Genomic DNA, 15,932 nt, shown 5'->3' on the forward strand with positions numbered 1-15,932 from the left:
CAGGGCTTGTTTAGGGAGAGCGGGGTGTGGGGTGTCTTATTTTTCCATGCGTGTTCAAGCAGAGGTGGGAATCTGCTGAGGAAGAGCTGGAGGGGCGCGGCTGTCTAGGGCTGTGGATCTCGGCCTGGTGTGCCGTGGCCCAGACAAGGCCTCGGTTATGATCACGACCGGATGGCGGCGGCCTGGCGTTCCTACTTCGCGGGTCCTGAACGGCAGCTTAGGCGATCTGATTGGGGGGAATTCTCGTCGTTTTTGTGTGCCCATTCCGAGGGCAAGGAGGCCTTCGCTGACTTCAATGGGGAGATGAGGCTGAGTCCTGGGCTCAGCCAGGCCCGGGGGACCGACACGCAGGGAACTGCCACAAAGCTTCCTCTGCTTTCCCGGACTGCTGGTCCAGGCTCTCGCTTTAATTGCGATAAGGGGGCCCCGCTAGGGCAAAGATTGGCTGTTTGCTTGCCAGTAGCTTCTATCAGGGTCAGAGGATGTTAGATATGGCATCCTTGTGGGGACATTACTAGAGAAGGGAATCGTTCCAGTGCCAGTGTGTTTCAAATAACAGGGGAAAGGAAGCCTAAATTCTACACACCGAGTCCGCATTCCAAGTTGTAGGCCACGGTTTGAAGCCAAGGGGGCCATTCTTGCTACCGAGAACTGAAAACAATTTCCACCCCTGGGAATCCAACACGCCTGCGGGCCTTCAGGCTCAAGCGCACGGAACAGCGCTTCCCTCCCCAGCTCCAGCAGCCCAGAAACTATTCACTGCCCAGCCTGCCCTCCTGTTATCGGAAAGGCTGTCACAGGGCATTCTCCTCAATTCCTCTCTGCCATTTTCAGGACTTGAGTAGTGGATTCGTTTTGGAGGCCAAGGTTTTTGAACTCTCAAGCTAGAAAAGGCAGTTTGTAATTACACCCATTTATTGTTTCTTTATGCACACATAATGTCTTTCACCTCCAAAATAAAAGCAAACACAAAAGCCTGAATATTCTTTCCCCAAACGTGTGGGCTAAATAGGGATAATATTTAGTTTTGTGATTTCCCCCTTTTCCTCACACCAGTAAGGACTGCTTAATTCTCAACGCGGGATAATTATTTAGAAGCCATTCTATTGGGAAAGTCTAAGGTTATTTAAAACAACATAGCCTGTTTTATTTTAAACATTACTAACAATAATTGGTGTCTTCTCTGGTTACCAAAAAAAAAAAAAAGGAAAAGGCAACCAGGCGTGTCCAGTCTGTTTGTAGGCAATTACAATTAGGGGTGAAGGTTTCCTCCAGAGTTAATTTTTCTTAATGAAAATCTAAGGGGTCGATATTTAGGACACCCTGGGCTGCAGTGGGGGTGGGGATAGGGGCGGAGGAATTTACAAGGAAAGGAAAATATTAGGGAGGAGGGGGCTGAGGCGGCCAGGATCGGCCACGTCGGAGTTCATTGTGTCGGCCACTTCCCTCTTCCGGCGCGGGCAGAGGAAGGGGCACCCGGTGACTCTCTGCGCGGCTCCGCAGCCTCGTTCTCCGGGAGAGCCTGGCATTTGCGGGTTCCCGCCTGGGACAGGGATATATCAGGATTTTGGGGGGGGGGGGATTACTGGAACTGTTGGGGAGGATGAAGGAAAAACAGAAGATGGAAGAGATCGATGCCGCCCGCCCTCGCCGCCAGGGAAGAGGGCTAATGAGAAACACACTCTTGCAGGCACAATGTTCACACGTGAATTTAATTACCCCTTTTTAGGAGTCGCCTCTTTCTGTTCGGATTGGGGGTAGGTTTTGTTTTGGTTTTGTTTTTTTTCTCAATTAACATACAGGCTGAGGCCTTTTAATTTACCTCTGAAAGACTCTAAGGAGTAAGAAATACCTTCCTCAATTTGGCCAAACTGAGAAATAGGATTAAAAGTCAATGTCCTGTGCCCCTCCCTGTTTTAATTTCTAGCCCTGGACTTGATCTGCAGCCCGGAGTTTGGGGCCTTGTAACTGCAGAGCCGTGGGTCGGGTGGGTAACCTAGGCGGGTCCAGGATAGTGGTCAGCTTTCTGACCAAGGAGCCCAGAAGAACTCATACAGGGGGCTCAGAGGCTAACCGCTCCGGTGCCGACTTCCCAGCTACTAGAGTCAAGAGGTCTCTTAGGCGGAGCTGCTTTTTCGCCAGAGAACTCGCCTTTCATTGATCCTGCCTCGTGTTTTTTCGCAGCTCGGGTTCAGGGAATGACCCTGATAGAAGCTCCGAGGCTTGCAGAGCTCAGCGTTAGGGCCTCCAAGGTCGGAACACACGGCTGGGACGCCTGTTGGGTCTGCCGGGGGTGTGGATAGTGATGCCGGCGGACCGCGAGCGGGGCGCGGTGGTCGTGCGTATACGCGGGGATGGAGCCAAGCGCGGGGCGCAATCAGGTCCTCAAATCCATCGCCCCAGGGAGGACTGGCCGCTGTCTCCCTGGCCGTTCCTCGGTGGGGCCCTCGCTGGAGGCTCAGCGGCGATTTGGGGAGCTGCCCGGGCGCCCTGCGCTCGAGTTGGGCAGATGCCGGGGGCGTTCACAACTGATGCTGCCTTCTCGGTGGCCTCTCCCTGTCCAGCGCGCTCCGGCAGAGGTGGTGGTGGCTCAGTCTGGGACGGATACTGCGTTGAATTTGACTTTTCTCGACCAGCCCCGGGTAAACTCGCATCTCTAGGGACCGCAAGGATTATTTACAGGGAGCTCGCCAACCAAACACAACAGTCTAATTTAACCTTTCCAAGTCCTCGTAAATTTTTACAGCTGGGAGTCACGAGGAGGCAAACGAATCTGTTGGTCGTTCCCAATTTCCCACCAGCCTGTGTGGCTTCTGAAACAATAACTCCTTATGAAATATCATAAATATAGATTTAAATACAGTAGAGCGAGAATGCGATTTGGCTGCCTTTTTATGGCTTCAATTATTGTCTAATTTTATGTGAGGGGCTCTGCTGGCCGCACTCGCGCGCGGGACCCGCGTCTTGCTGATGGCGTGATTAATTGTGATATAAAATAGTCCGCTTAAGAAGTGTGTGTCTGGTGGTGGCGGTGGGAGGGGAGGGAGTACAGAGGCAAGGCCAGATTTGATCTTTTAATCTTCGTTGGCCACAATTAAAACAAACCCGATCGCGGAGCGCCGCGATCCCTTTGCATAAAAACATATGGCTTTTGCTATAAAAATTATGACTGCAAAACACCGGGCCATTAATAGCGTGCGGAGTGATTTACGCGTTATTGTTCTGCCGGGCGGGCACGTGACGCGCGCGGCCAATGGGGGCGCGGGCGCCGGCAACTTATTAGGTGACTGTACTCCCCCCCCACTGGTGCCACCAAGTTGTTACATGAAATCTGCAGTTTCATAATTTCCGCGGGTCGGGCCGGGCCGGCCGGGCGCGGGGCACGGCGATGGCCACCACCGGGGCCCTTGGCAACTACTACGTGGACTCATTCCTGCTGGGCGCCGATGCCGCGGATGAGCTGGGCGCGGGCCGCTACGCGCCGGGAGCCTTGGGCCAGCCCCCCAGGCAGGCCGCGGCGCTGGCCGAGCACCCCGACTTCAGCCCTTGCAGCTTCCAGCCCAAGGCGGCGGTGTTTGGCGCCTCGTGGAACCCGGTGCACGCGGCGGGCGCCAACGCGGTGCCCGCGGCCGTGTATCACCACCATCACCACCACCCCTACGTGCACCCCCAGGCGCCCGTGGCGGCGGCGGCGCCGGACGGCAGGTACATGCGTTCCTGGCTGGAGCCCACGCCCGGCGCGCTCTCCTTCGCGGGCTTGCCCTCCAGCCGGCCTTATGGCATTAAACCTGAACCGCTGTCGGCCAGAAGGGGTGACTGTCCCACGCTTGACACGCACACTTTGTCCCTGACTGACTATGCTTGTGGTTCTCCTCCAGTTGATAGAGAAAAACAGCCCAGCGAAGGCGCCTTCTCCGAAAACAATCCTGAGAATGAGAGCGGCGGAGACAAGCCCCCCATCGATCCCAGTAAGTGTCTCCTCCTTCCAGGCCGGCCACCGCCTCCACGCCGGCCACCCGGATCTGCCGGCCCTCCAGCTTTCTCCGGAGCCTGCCTTCGCCTTCGCTGGGAGCCTCCTGAGCAAAGGCCGGGAGCCAGAAGTTGCTGTTTGGGAAGCCCCCTCGGATGGGGCCCCCCAAGTCCAGAAAGCAGTGACAAGCCGGCCCGCCGGGCTTCGGGGGAGGGGAGGCGGCGGCTGCCTGGAGAGGGGGCGGGGCAGGCGCTTCGGGACGACCCGAGACCTGGTGACCCTCTCCTTGGCTTGCCCGGGACCAAGACAGAGATACTCTGGGCGAGATTCTTCGAAAGCGACGCGCCAGAGAAAGCCTTTTGTGCGGCTAGATTGTCCGGGAGCGGCGGTAGCAACTGCAGCCTGGGCAGCCTGACCCGGGACGCTGGGGAAGACGGCCGATTCTCTCCACTTCTTGCTTCAGCCAGAGGCGGCGTAAACCCTGCCCAAGATGCGGCTGCAGGCGACCGGGATGCGAGGGTCCCCGTGCTAGATTATTCAAATAAACTGGAGAAGTGATCAACGGCCTTGGGGTGCCTAGGGGCGCCATACCGGCCTGGCCAGCTCCCATGGCCTTCCCGGGAGGTCAAAATAAGGAATGGGGAGAGTAGATGGAAAGGTGGGAAGGAAAGAGAGTCAGTGAGAGGGAGAATAGAATATTAAGCTTGCTAAGGAACACAGGGCAGCGTGGTTTCCTCCAGTGTGGCAAGAAAGAGATCTGTTTGCAAATTTCACTTCTTACACAACGTGTGGAGAGTGGGAGGAAGCAGAGGAGGGGAAAGGAGGACAGAGGAGGAGAAAGGAGGGTCTGGGGTGGGGGTGGGGGGGAGTCGAGGTTTTCCGGCGTGCAATTGTAAGTGACCGTCCCTGCGTCTGTCTGCCAGGGTTCCATTGTATCCGAGGCTCGACTGCCTTCCCTAACCAGTTCAGCAGCGCCCTGCACGTTGGCTGAAGACCCCAGGAGTTTTCCTAGCCCCCAGCGGAGGGGGGTGGGTGTGCTTATTCGCTTCCTAAATCCCCCCTCTCTGTCCCCCACCCGCAGGTAACCCGGCTGCCAACTGGCTCCATGCTCGCTCCACGCGGAAGAAACGCTGCCCCTATACAAAACACCAAACGCTGGAACTGGAGAAGGAATTTCTGTTCAACATGTACCTCACCCGGGACCGCAGGTACGAGGTGGCCCGACTGCTCAACCTTACGGAGAGGCAGGTCAAGATCTGGTTCCAGAACCGCAGGATGAAAATGAAGAAAATCAACAAGGACCGAGCAAAAGACGAGTGATGCGACTCGAGTTCATTTAGAAAAGAGAGAGTGAGCTAGAGAGAAAGAATTGCCCGTCCCCTTCTCCTACCCCCACCCCACCCCAGCCTACCCCAGCCTCCACCACCCCACACAAGGCAGTTGGAAACTCCAGGCCTCATGTCCTAGGCAAACCCTGTTCAGGCTGGTTCCTTGGCCTGCCACTTTGATGGAGGAGGTATTGTAAGCTTTCCATTTTCTATAAGATAAAAAAAAAAAAAGGTGGGGTCATTAGCACTGATGGCTCTATGTGCTAGCTTGTATATATTAAAAAAAAAAAAATCTACCTGTTCCTGACTTCAAACAAACAAAAAAACTACCTTTTTATAATGCACAACTATTGACGGCGGGCTGTATAGTTTTTAGACTGAGTGTAGTTAATTTAATTTGCTCTTTGTGCGGCAGAGTGATCTGCCCAGATACTTGAATACTGTGTTTTATTGTGGTAATTATGTTTTGTGACTCAAACTTCTGTGATGGGTGACGCACCCGTTGTGATTGTGAAAGCTAGAATTCGATTTGAACTCAGGTTGTTTATGAGGGGAGAAAGCAGTTGCATAGAGTATAGCTCTGTAGTGGAATATGTCTTCTGTGTAACTAGGCTGTTAACCTTTGATTGTAAACTAGCTGTAAGGATTTCCCAGTGACATAAAATTTTAAAACAAGAAAGAAAGCATTCTCCGGGACGCATAGATTCATGGTTTTCTTCATTTTTGAAATGCGGACATTTTAGTTTCTACACACACTCTAGACTGGTCTTGTCCATTGTATATATACAATCCACATACTAAAGAAAAAGTAAACAAGCTTGAATATTGTTTTTGCACCAAACAGTGAGGAAATTTGGAGCTATACGTATGTGCAGATGGTTACTACCTATGGTTTATGTTTAATTTTAATTGGGGGAAAAATGAATGCTTATTGTAATGGAGTTAATTTTATTGATAATAAATTATACACTATGAAACCGCCATTGGGCTACTGTAGATTTGTATCCTTAATGAATCTGGGGTTTGCATCAAGCTGAACGCACACTGTATATTTTGCAATAGTTACCTCAAGGCCTACTGACCAAATCGTTGTGTTGAAATGATATTTAACTTTTTGCCAATAAAATATATTGATTCTTTTCTAATTTCTGCGGGTCAGCTCTTTGCACCTTCTTCTCCGGGGCAGGGGAGCCTGGGTAGGCTGGGGGTGGCAGAGCGGCTGAAATGCAGGAGGACGGAGCTCAGTTGTGTCTCTGACTTGGGAGCGTGAACCTGCAGCAGCCAGACCCAGGCGGCCCTCCGCTCTGCCTCCCGCGCCGGCTGCCTGGCGAGTGCAGGCAGCGAGCAGAGGAACGGTGGACAACAAGCGGCGGAGAGGCCCTGCTCCCGGCTTTGTGTCCGGTTGCGGGACTGCGGGGAGGCTTCAGAGAAGTTGGCCGGGCTGGGATGTCGCTTACGGCTGTCCAGTGGCTGGGAATGGCCATTCTTTCGTCTTGGCGCCCCAAGAATTCCCCAAACCCGGGTCCACCGCGACTGGAGGGGGGCCTGGATCTTCCCCGGCAGGGTGGGTAGGAGGAGCTGGGAGGGCGGTGGCAGGACCGAGAGCTGCCTCCTAAAGGCCTCTACCAGGAGGGAATCTGGAGCCCGGCCGCCCCAACGTGGCCGCGGGCACGGACAGTTGGCGGCTCCCAGGGGACTGGATTTTGCCCGCGCCCCCGCACCCCGCCCCCCGCATCCTGCCAGGCGGGCCCGCCCCGCACACCTCTCCCGAGCACAAGTCCTGACAGAGGCAGAGCCGAGGCAACTGACCAGCCCTAAGCGCCATAAAAGAAAATGAGGGCTGTTACCGTTTATGGGGTGTAAAGGGCTGCGGGGGGAACGGCCACAACTTCGGAGGCCCGAGCGCCTTCTAGATGTGGCGGAGGTTCAGCCTCCTACCCCACTTTTCTTTTCTCGCCTCCCCGCCCCCCGCCCCCGGCCCCCCGCCCTCGGCCCTCGGCCCTCGGCCCTCGATTTTTGCAGAGTTATCTGTGTTTGGGCGCGGAAAAGGGGAATGGGGACAACGGAGGATGGGGCGTCCGCTCACCCCCACCCCCACCCTGCCGCCAGGTTGGGACGCCCTCTGTTGTTGCAGACAGAGGAAACTTCAAAGAATGGGCAGTGAGGGTGTGCCATAAAGGCCGGGTCTGCGAACTGTCTGGAATTCGGCCCTTAATGGGTTTACAACTGTCCAGCCCCAATTAAGATTTTCCACCAAAACCCTTTCATTTCTTGGCTCTGTCTGCCGCCGATAAAGCGGCTGCGGAAACAGCTCTTTTTTATGGGCACTGCCCTCTCGGTAGCGTAGATTCCGGGCTCCGTGCAGACCCCCCGGGGATGGGCCCTTGCCCGGCGTGGAGAGTGGTACCCCCGACCCGCGGCGGCTGCTGACGAAGTTCAGGCCGGGCGGCTGGGCTGCAGTGTCAAGGAGAGGCCAGCAGATGGCAGTATGGCTCCACGCAAGAGGCACCCGCGCCGCCATCTCCCGCCGCCGCGACCCCGGGAAGTTCCTAAAATGTCGACTTGATGCAAGCTCTTCTGGAATGGGAGCCCCAGATTTGAGCGAACGGCGGTCGTATATTTTCGGTGCCGCTCACGCCTGGCCACAAGCCTCGCTGGGAGACAAAAAAAAGCAAGCGACTGGGTCTCGCCTGATCTGCACAGTTCGCGCCCGGGTCTCTCCCCATCCTGGGCGGGGGCCTAGCGCTGCGGTGCTGCAGCTGTCCCGAGGCTGCGGGGCGGTAGCTCCAGTCGCGGGGACCGATCTAGGGCGACCGGGCCCACCCTGGGGCAGGCCTCGGGGCCTCACGACACTCGGAGAACGCGACCGACCGGCGGACAGACACCAGGACTAAGGCCTACAGCCCGTGGACCTGGTGACCCTCCAGAGGGCGCGCAGAGGGCACACACAGTGGCCGAGGGTCCTGTGGCGACCCGAGAGACCCCCCGAAGGCTGCGTCCTGGTGCAGGGAGAGTCAGCACTCGGAGGCGAGCCGGGACCCCGGGACTCGGCCGCCTTAAAAACGTCACGGGACAATCAGGCGGCTGAGAATTGGGCGTAAAGGCGTATCTTGGTAACTGTCTAGTGTGGGTCTGGAAGGATGGGGAATCCCGGGACCGGGACCAGGAACTGCTTTGGTTATTCTAAAATACATATTTAAAATAATTATATTTACATCCCAGCTCCAGGACAAGAGTTGACGTGGTGAAAGCCGCCCTTGTTTTCTCTCGCCTCCGAATTTCCTGGGTAGTGGAGGCATCAAGGCTACTCTGGCTCCGTCCCCTGCTTCAGAGGCGAGGACGGGGAGGGAACCCCAATCCCATTCGAGCCTACCCTCGACCCTGGGCGGGGGTATACGCCTCAGACCCTTCCAGGAGGCGGCCCTGGTGCGTTCCCGCGTTTGCGAGGATCAGCCCCGGGTACAGAATGATTTCAGGAGGAAAATGCAAAAGCAAACAGGGAACCCCGCCGAAGCAGTCCTGAGCCCTTGTGAACACGCCACGCGGTGCGTTTATTTGGGTTGTAATAATCTCCGCCAAGCCCACAAAATGTTTACAACCTGCTTCTCCGCGCTGTACACGCTGTAAAACCCGGGACTGCGTTTTTTTGGCTGACATCTCTCCTGGGCGTCACTATCCGTGTGTCTCTCTCCCCTCCTTTTTCTGTTTATATACACACGTTGGTATTACAGACACACGCCTTACTTATTTCCTTACTTAATACATAAAATTTCACAGCCTTTGGTGAAAGGGGTTTTATAGCTTCCCCAAGAGTCACCCGTGGCCATGTCTCCAAGCCGCAGATACAAAGCTCGATTTATGTAACTTTAAATAAACGGCGAAGGAGCAGATCGGTGGTTACCGGTCACGGAGGCCCCAGGTAGGTGCAAGCCGGTCGGGAACTCAGAGGCCTCGTGGACTACCCCGGGCAAGGCCTCTCTTGCCCTTGGCCGGCGGGTGTCCGGGAGGCGCGCAGACGGGACCCCGCGGCCGCCGGAGCGCCTCTGCACTCCGATGAGTCGGTGTCCGAGTCGCGATGGAAAACTGCGCATTGGGTGCGTAAGAGGCGCGCAACCTGAGCGCGGGTTGCGTGTGGCAACGTTTATAGAAGCAAATCTTCACCCGCCCGACTCCTGGCAGGCTCCACTCACCGCCCCAGAGCTGGGTTTACCTTCTTAACTGGATTTCAATATTGAGGACCGTTTGGTAAAGAGAAGCAGGGGAAACACTTTGCTAGGTAGGTAGGACCCCAGCTCCAGGAGGGCCCTAGGAAAATGTCTTTATCTAAAGACGACTCGGCTGATAAGAAACCCGCCTTCACGTGGCCTGCTTCAGATTGAGCGTCAACGAGTATTTGTGTGAATATTATCACATTTAATCCAGTGCATGTGTGTCTGTCCGGCCAAATAAATAGAAAGCCGGAAGCTTGCGAACATGCATTTAAAGAGGCCATATTGAAAGCCAGGTCTTGTCTGGCTTTTCCGTTTTAAAACCCCGCCGCAGAAGGCAAGAGAGGAGAGAGAAGCTCAGAAACGAAAGGGAGGTTTCAGCACCCGTGGGGCTCAGCCGGGTTAGCTGACTTGGGCCCAGAAAGACTGAGGCCTTGCTGGCAGTGTCTGGATCCTCTTTGGCCCAGGAGGAGAATCAGTGCATTCTGCCAGGATGGCTTGGACCTGCTCCCGACAAAACTCGGGCAGGGATGAGCCTGTGGCACGGGCTCCCAGACCTCTTGGCTGGGAACGGGCCCTTTCCTGCACTCCCAGAAATCGCTCCCCCTCGGTCTGTCAGGTCGCCTCACTAGGGCAGGTTCTACTACAAACGCCATAGCTGTCGGCTGCTCCAGCCCCCGGAGTCTAGACAGACGGCGGCGGCGGGGCCAGTCTTTCTCTTTGCATCTTGCTCTGTGTCACCCGAGGAACAATTTATTGGTCTAAAGCTGTCTAATTCCGCTTCTTTGATCTCCTAGCCTTCTTGTTTGTTTGGTCTTTCTTTAATTTTCTTAGGTTTTTATTTCCTACCGGAAAGTAATGCTATTTGGAATATTTGTTTTTTTCATTCCTACCAGTCTTACGCCCTCCATTCCCCAACGGGGACACGCTGTCACCCTGGTCCTCCATAAAGGGCATCCCTGGATATTGCCACACCATGGCCCCTGCGCCCCCAGGGAAAACCACCAGGCACCCACCTGCTCAGACAGCCCCCACTTCCCCACCTATGCCTCAGGCAGTCCGCTAGGCCAGAGCTGGGACTCCATTTTCATCCAAGCGTGAACCCTCCTGTCACCTTTTGTGTTTCTGGGACCCCCTGAGAGCGTGCGGTGAACGGGGACAGCCCGAACCCTCTGAAAGTGATGGGAAGTGCTTTGTACACAAGGAATCAAACTCTATAACTCAGAGGAGAATTTCCGGGGCAATTCCATTGTGAGGTCGGGTTTATGGTGTGCAATCGAGCTGAGCAGTAAAAGGCATACTAACCCGGCCGCTGGGCTTCCATCGCAGTCTGGGCAGTTTATGAGGCATTTAGGGGAAGGGTCGCCCCACCACCCTCTGGGGTGCTCCAACCCTGTGCTGGAGATTGGAGGGTTGGGAAAGTAAGGTCCTAGAGTGGGGGCCCTGCGTGGAAGTGAGTGAGACTACTTTGTGCTCCAGTCTTGGAAAAGTAAAGCCATAACTTGGAAAGGTGAAGCTGCCAGAGCTGCCTTTTGGAAAAGGTCTGAAGGGGGGGGGGTCTCCCCTTTTGTTTGGGGGTCTCCAAAAGAAATGGAGGAACATAGGGGTTGTAGTCCCCAGGCCCCTGGGGCCTCTCTGCTCTCCAAATTGGCTCTAAAGCATGTTTGGCGCCCAGGAGAAGGTAGCCGAGGCCCAGGGATGTCCCCAGTGAAGGCTACCAGAAACCTTATACTAACATTGGCACCTGGAAAGGTGTGGGCCTGAGGTCCCAACAAGCTGGGGGAAAGAGATTTGGTTCTCTTTGAGCGAAGAGGAACCGAGTTGCACGGAGGACAAGACTGTCCACGAATTTCTTCGGCTGCCAGAGGCCAGCCAGGTGCCCAGGAGAGAACGCACAGAGCCTGCCCAGCCAGCGGTGTTCGGGAGGAGGGAGAGAAAGCTCATGTTAATAAATCTGCTGGCAAATGAGGCTCATTAATAGATAAATATTTCAGTGTTTCCTTTAGGAGGATAAACAGTGCGCCGCCGATTTAGGAAAGGAAGCTGGGAGACCTTGACTTTATTCCAACCACATGGTTCCAGTCTGTGGTGGCCTTCCTGCTGCAGCTGCAAGCGACGCTGCGCCGGCCCCATCTGGATCGAAGTCTAAGTCGGCCTCTGGGCCACTGGACTTGGGACGGGAACGTAGGCAAAGAGTCGATTTGCCCAGAGCTGAGACTTGTCCGCTTGGCCACCGAGTACAAGACCGGCACTTGGGAGCGCAGAGACCCTCCCTGGCTTGGGTGAGTGGGTAGAAAAGAGGGGCAGGGAGCACCCGCCAGCTCGGTCCAGCGTCCGGGAATAAGCAAGGAAGGACTGCGCCCGGCCGGTTTCACGCGGCCTCTGCCGGCCAGGGGCTCGGGCTGGCGGCGCGCGGAGCCTCCACGCGGCGCCTCGGGAGTCCTTTTCCCGCGGGATGCGCCAGGCCAGCCGGGCGCGGACAGATTCGTTGGCCACATATTTGAGCCTGTTTCCCTTCCATTCTAGGCTGCCGCGGGCCCAGCCGAGCGAGACCACCTGTGAGGGCGGCTGAGATTGGCGGAGGCAGTCATGTGGGCGGTCACGTGCTGCGGCGAGCTCCGTCCAAAAGAAAATGGGGTTTGGTGTAAATCTGGGGGTGTAATGTTATCATATATCACGCTACCTCGTAAAACCGACACTGAAAGCTGCCGGACAACAAATCACAGGTCAAAATTATGAGTTCTTCGTATTATGTGAACGCGCTTTTTAGCAAATATACGGCGGGGGCTTCTCTGTTCCAAAATGCCGAGCCGACTTCTTGCTCCTTTGCGCCCAACTCGCAGAGAAGCGGCTACGGGGCGGCCGCCGGCGCCTTCCCTTCGACCGTACCGGGCTTGTACAATGTCAACAGCCCCCTCTATCAGAACCCCTTCGCGTCTGGCTACGGCCTGGGTGCCGACGCCTACGGCAACCTGCCCTGCGCCTCTTACGACCAAAACATCCCGGGGCTCTGCAGTGACCTCGCCAAAGGCGCCTGCGACAAGGCAGACGAAGGCGGGCTGCACGGCTCAGCCGAGGCCAATTTCCGCATTTACCCCTGGATGCGGTCTTCAGGTAGGCGCAGCCGCTAGGCGGGCCGGGTGGGCGGGCGGACTGGGAGCTGGGAGCGCCGGGCTGGGGACGCGGAGCGCGGAACGAAGCGGTTGCGAGCCGGCGGCCCCGTGACTCCTGGCGGCGCTGCCTTTCTGGTTTTAATTAGAGCCGAGGCGCCATAGCTTGGAGAGCTCGTAGCATTGTATGTAAATGAGGCTCATAAAACTTTTTATGGCCCAATTAATGGGTTCGATCCTCGTAAATTTATTTAACTCCATTTGCCTTGGAATCTCAACATTAAGTTGGTTTGCTCGCTATTCTCTTATCCTCTCTCTTTCTCCCTCCCTTTCTTCTCTCTCCCTCCTCCTTTTCCTTTCAGCCTGGCTTTTCTTCTCAAAAGCAAGGAGAGCCAAACCCTTTAGGGTCCCTCTTGCGCCCCTCTGTCAGGGGCCATTTAAAGGTAGGGAGGGACGGATGGGTGGGAGTGGAGACAGAGAGCCCAGTGCCCTAGGAAGGTCCGGGGATGGGGGCGCGGGTTGCTGGGGAGGAAAGGCGCCCTTGGAGTGAGGGCCGCCGGAGAGGGTCTCCCACTTGCCTAGCTAGGCGGGGAAGCGGCTGGCTCGCCTTTGAATGGCAAAAGCGCAGCGTCTCCCACTTGCCCACACTCTATATTTACAATTTCCCTTTGTCAGGGGGAAGCAGGACATTGTGGAAGCCTAGCCGCCTGGAAAGAGCGGCTGTAAAGTTGGGATTCTGCGCCTTCCCCCCTCACAGAGCTGCCTGCGCGTCTGGCACCGCAGTCGGGGTCTTCCGCTAAGACTCCCGCTCCTCCCCCGGCTCAGGTTGGGGGCGCAGGGCGGAGGGGGACTCGGAGCTGGGTCAGGGCCCGGAGGGAGATGCGCGCTCCTGAATGGCAGCCGGGTTGATGCCCTGGCCTGTGTCCCTGTCGGTTTGTCTGTCCTTGTGTCCATGTGTCCATGTGTCTGCTCGCAGGGCCGGACCGAAAGCGGGGCCGCCAGACCTATACGCGCTACCAGACGCTGGAGCTGGAGAAGGAGTTCCACTTCAACCGCTACCTGACGCGGCGCCGCCGCATCGAGATCGCCCACGCGCTCTGCCTGACCGAGCGCCAGATCAAGATCTGGTTCCAGAATCGCCGCATGAAGTGGAAGAAGGAGCATAAGGAGGAGGGTCCGGCCGCTTCCGGCGCCCCCGAGGGTGCCGCGCCCGCCGCCTCTGCAGCCGCCGCCGCCGCCACCGCCGCGGACAAGGCCGACGACGAGGACGACGACGAGGAGGAGGACGACGAGGACGAGGAGGAGGAGGAATGAGGGCCCCGGCTGCACAGACAGTCTGGGAAGCGTCTTTAGAGACTGATTTTATTTACAAAAGTGGAAAAAGAAATAAAATGTTAAAAAAAAAAACACCCACTCCCCAACCTGCATCCAGTCTACCCCATTACCCACTCCAGCTCCCAATTTCTTTTTGGACTGAGCAGTCACCAGACTGGGTCCCGCTGGGGATCCCCTCTGCCTCTGAGGACCCCCAACAGACACCCCCAACCCCAGGCCGGCCAGCTCTGCGCTGGCACGGTTAAAATACTACCTAGCACAGGCCTCCTCCGGGAGAGGCACTCCCAAACTACCTATGGGCCCAGCCCAGAGGGCCTCCACTCCCAGGAAGCCCACAAGTGTCCCAACACTGTCAGACCCCAGCACCTCCCCCGGTACCGGCAAGGACCTGACTTTCAGTACTACCTACTCGCCCCAAACTACCTATTTTGTGCTCGCTGGCTCGCCTGCTACCTAGTGCGGAACCCTCCCCCCTCCTCGGCCAGGCCTCTGCTGCTTCCGGCTAGTAGCCTTTGGGGTCCCTGAGGCTGCGCTGAGAAGGCGCTGGGATCCGGGGACCAGGGCATTGGCTTCTATTTAAATGGAAAATAATATATTTATTCCAAAGCATTCTAAGTGCTACAATCTAGAATTCCTCCTCCTTTGGTCTGGGCACCTCATGTTCAGGCCCATCATCCCCTCCTTCTGGAGCATTCCCAAGCTAGCTGCCTGGGCCTCTGGGTTCGCTTCTGCTTAGTAGAACTGCAGAGATGCTCCCAGCCTCCCTGCCCCTCCCCTGGCCCTTGTGTCCTCCTGTCCAGCCATGCTGAACATGTGTACCCTGACTTTTCCTACAATGGCAAATGTTGTATATTTGAACACGATTTTTTTTTTTTTTTGGTCATTTATATAGTCTTGGAGCTCATTTGTAAGGCAATGTCCTGACTTGGGAAGGATGTGTCAATGGGGTGACTTTGTAGCATGGTGTGTTGTCTTGAGCTAACTCCATAGCCGGTGAGGGGACTGATGCCCTCCCCAGTGCCCTTCATCTCCTGTGTTGTCCTGTGTCCCCCTCATCCCTCTCAGCTCTAGCCTGGGCTTCCAGGAACGGGAAGGTACATTTTCCTACACTTCCCGTCTTGCCCAGTTAACAGTGTTTTATGTAACAGAAAAATAAAGATGCTTGATGACAAAGAACTGTGGACTGCTTTATCTGGGAGTTGCGGTGTGCTGGGGAAGAGAGAGTGAAGCATGGCTGGAGAGCAAGCCCTGGCTAGGTCCGTATGGCCAAAGGGGCTTTGGGACAGCAAAATGGAAGGACGGATAGGGTTCAAGTGCTGGGTGTCATGTACTAGTGTATATGCCTCTTGACTCCCTTTTCGCATGGATTGCTATGGAGATTTATATAGGTGTGTGTACCTTTGTGTATTTTTGTGAGTCCACAACTATGTATTTGTGTCCATAATTGTGTGCACACATTTCTGTGTGTCCATAATTGTACATATACATTTCTGTGTGGAAATTTTTGTCTGGTTTGGGTGTGTATACAAACATCTTCCAGATCCCTTAAAAACGGAAATCTTCGATTGATACATTATAGTCTATTCTATGAACCTCCCCCAACCCTCCATGGATGCCAGGAGAGAATCCCAAGTCCACCCTTTCCTCTAAGGTTATAGAATGGGTTCCAGCAGGTATATCATCCTGCGACTGATTCCGAATTCCCCAGGAGCCCTGAACCCAGCCCAGGAAAGGACGTAGGATTCAGGGCCTCTGATGCCGCCCCCAGCCCCACATTCAGGAAAAGCGAGGCGGCCCCAGAACCCAGCACTGAAGCTAAGGGGGTAGGAAGGGGCACTGGCCACAGACCCCGCTGCGAAACCCTGGCAAAGGCATCTGGATGCGGAAAATGAGGGGCTGGGGCTGGGGAAGAGGCGAGGGGCGGTGGGGACAGCGCAGAACAGTGGCAGCTCGGCGGGCGAAGACCTCGACTCCCGTCTCC

The 15,932-nt window shown here is 55.9% G+C and overlaps 2 protein-coding genes across 7 annotated transcripts; both read left to right on the forward strand.

Annotated features, from left to right (window-relative positions):
• The first annotated feature begins 1,764 nt into the window (after positions 1-1,764).
• HOXA9 (homeobox A9) lies at positions 1,765-6,428 on the forward strand. 3 transcript variants are annotated; one of them, XR_010663658.1, is made up of 2 exons: positions 1,765-4,628; positions 5,052-5,188. XR_010663658.1 is itself a non-coding variant. In XM_065938973.1 (2 exons), the coding sequence occupies exons 1-2, from the start codon at positions 3,389-3,391 to the stop codon at positions 5,288-5,290; spliced, it is 819 nt and encodes a 272-aa protein (XP_065795045.1). In that variant the 5' UTR covers positions 1,765-3,388; the 3' UTR covers positions 5,291-6,428. The 3 variants fall into 3 exon arrangements, 2 of the variants coding, with proteins under 2 accessions (XP_065795045.1, XP_065795044.1); XM_065938973.1 differs by having other exon boundaries at positions 1,765-3,968; positions 5,052-6,428; XM_065938972.1 differs by having other exon boundaries at positions 1,765-3,701; positions 3,879-5,188.
• A 1,406-nt stretch (positions 6,429-7,834) lies between these two features.
• Positions 7,835-15,116, forward strand: HOXA7 (homeobox A7). 4 transcript variants are annotated; one of them, XM_065939748.1, is made up of 4 exons: positions 7,835-8,411; positions 11,501-11,788; positions 12,033-12,620; positions 13,593-15,116. In XM_065939748.1, exons 3-4 carry the CDS (start codon positions 12,242-12,244, stop codon positions 13,928-13,930), a joined length of 717 nt encoding a protein of 238 aa, XP_065795820.1. In that variant the 5' UTR covers positions 7,835-8,411; positions 11,501-11,788; positions 12,033-12,241; the 3' UTR covers positions 13,931-15,116. The 4 variants fall into 4 exon arrangements, with proteins under 4 accessions (XP_065795820.1, XP_065795822.1, XP_065795823.1 ...); XM_065939750.1 differs by having other exon boundaries at positions 11,513-11,788; XM_065939751.1 differs by lacking the exon at positions 11,501-11,788.
• The last annotated feature ends 816 nt before the right edge of the window (positions 15,117-15,932 follow it).

Source organism: Muntiacus reevesi, chromosome 6 (assembly GCF_963930625.1).
Source record: "Muntiacus reevesi chromosome 6, mMunRee1.1, whole genome shotgun sequence".
Classification (NCBI taxonomy): Eukaryota; Metazoa; Chordata; class Mammalia; order Artiodactyla; family Cervidae; genus Muntiacus; species Muntiacus reevesi.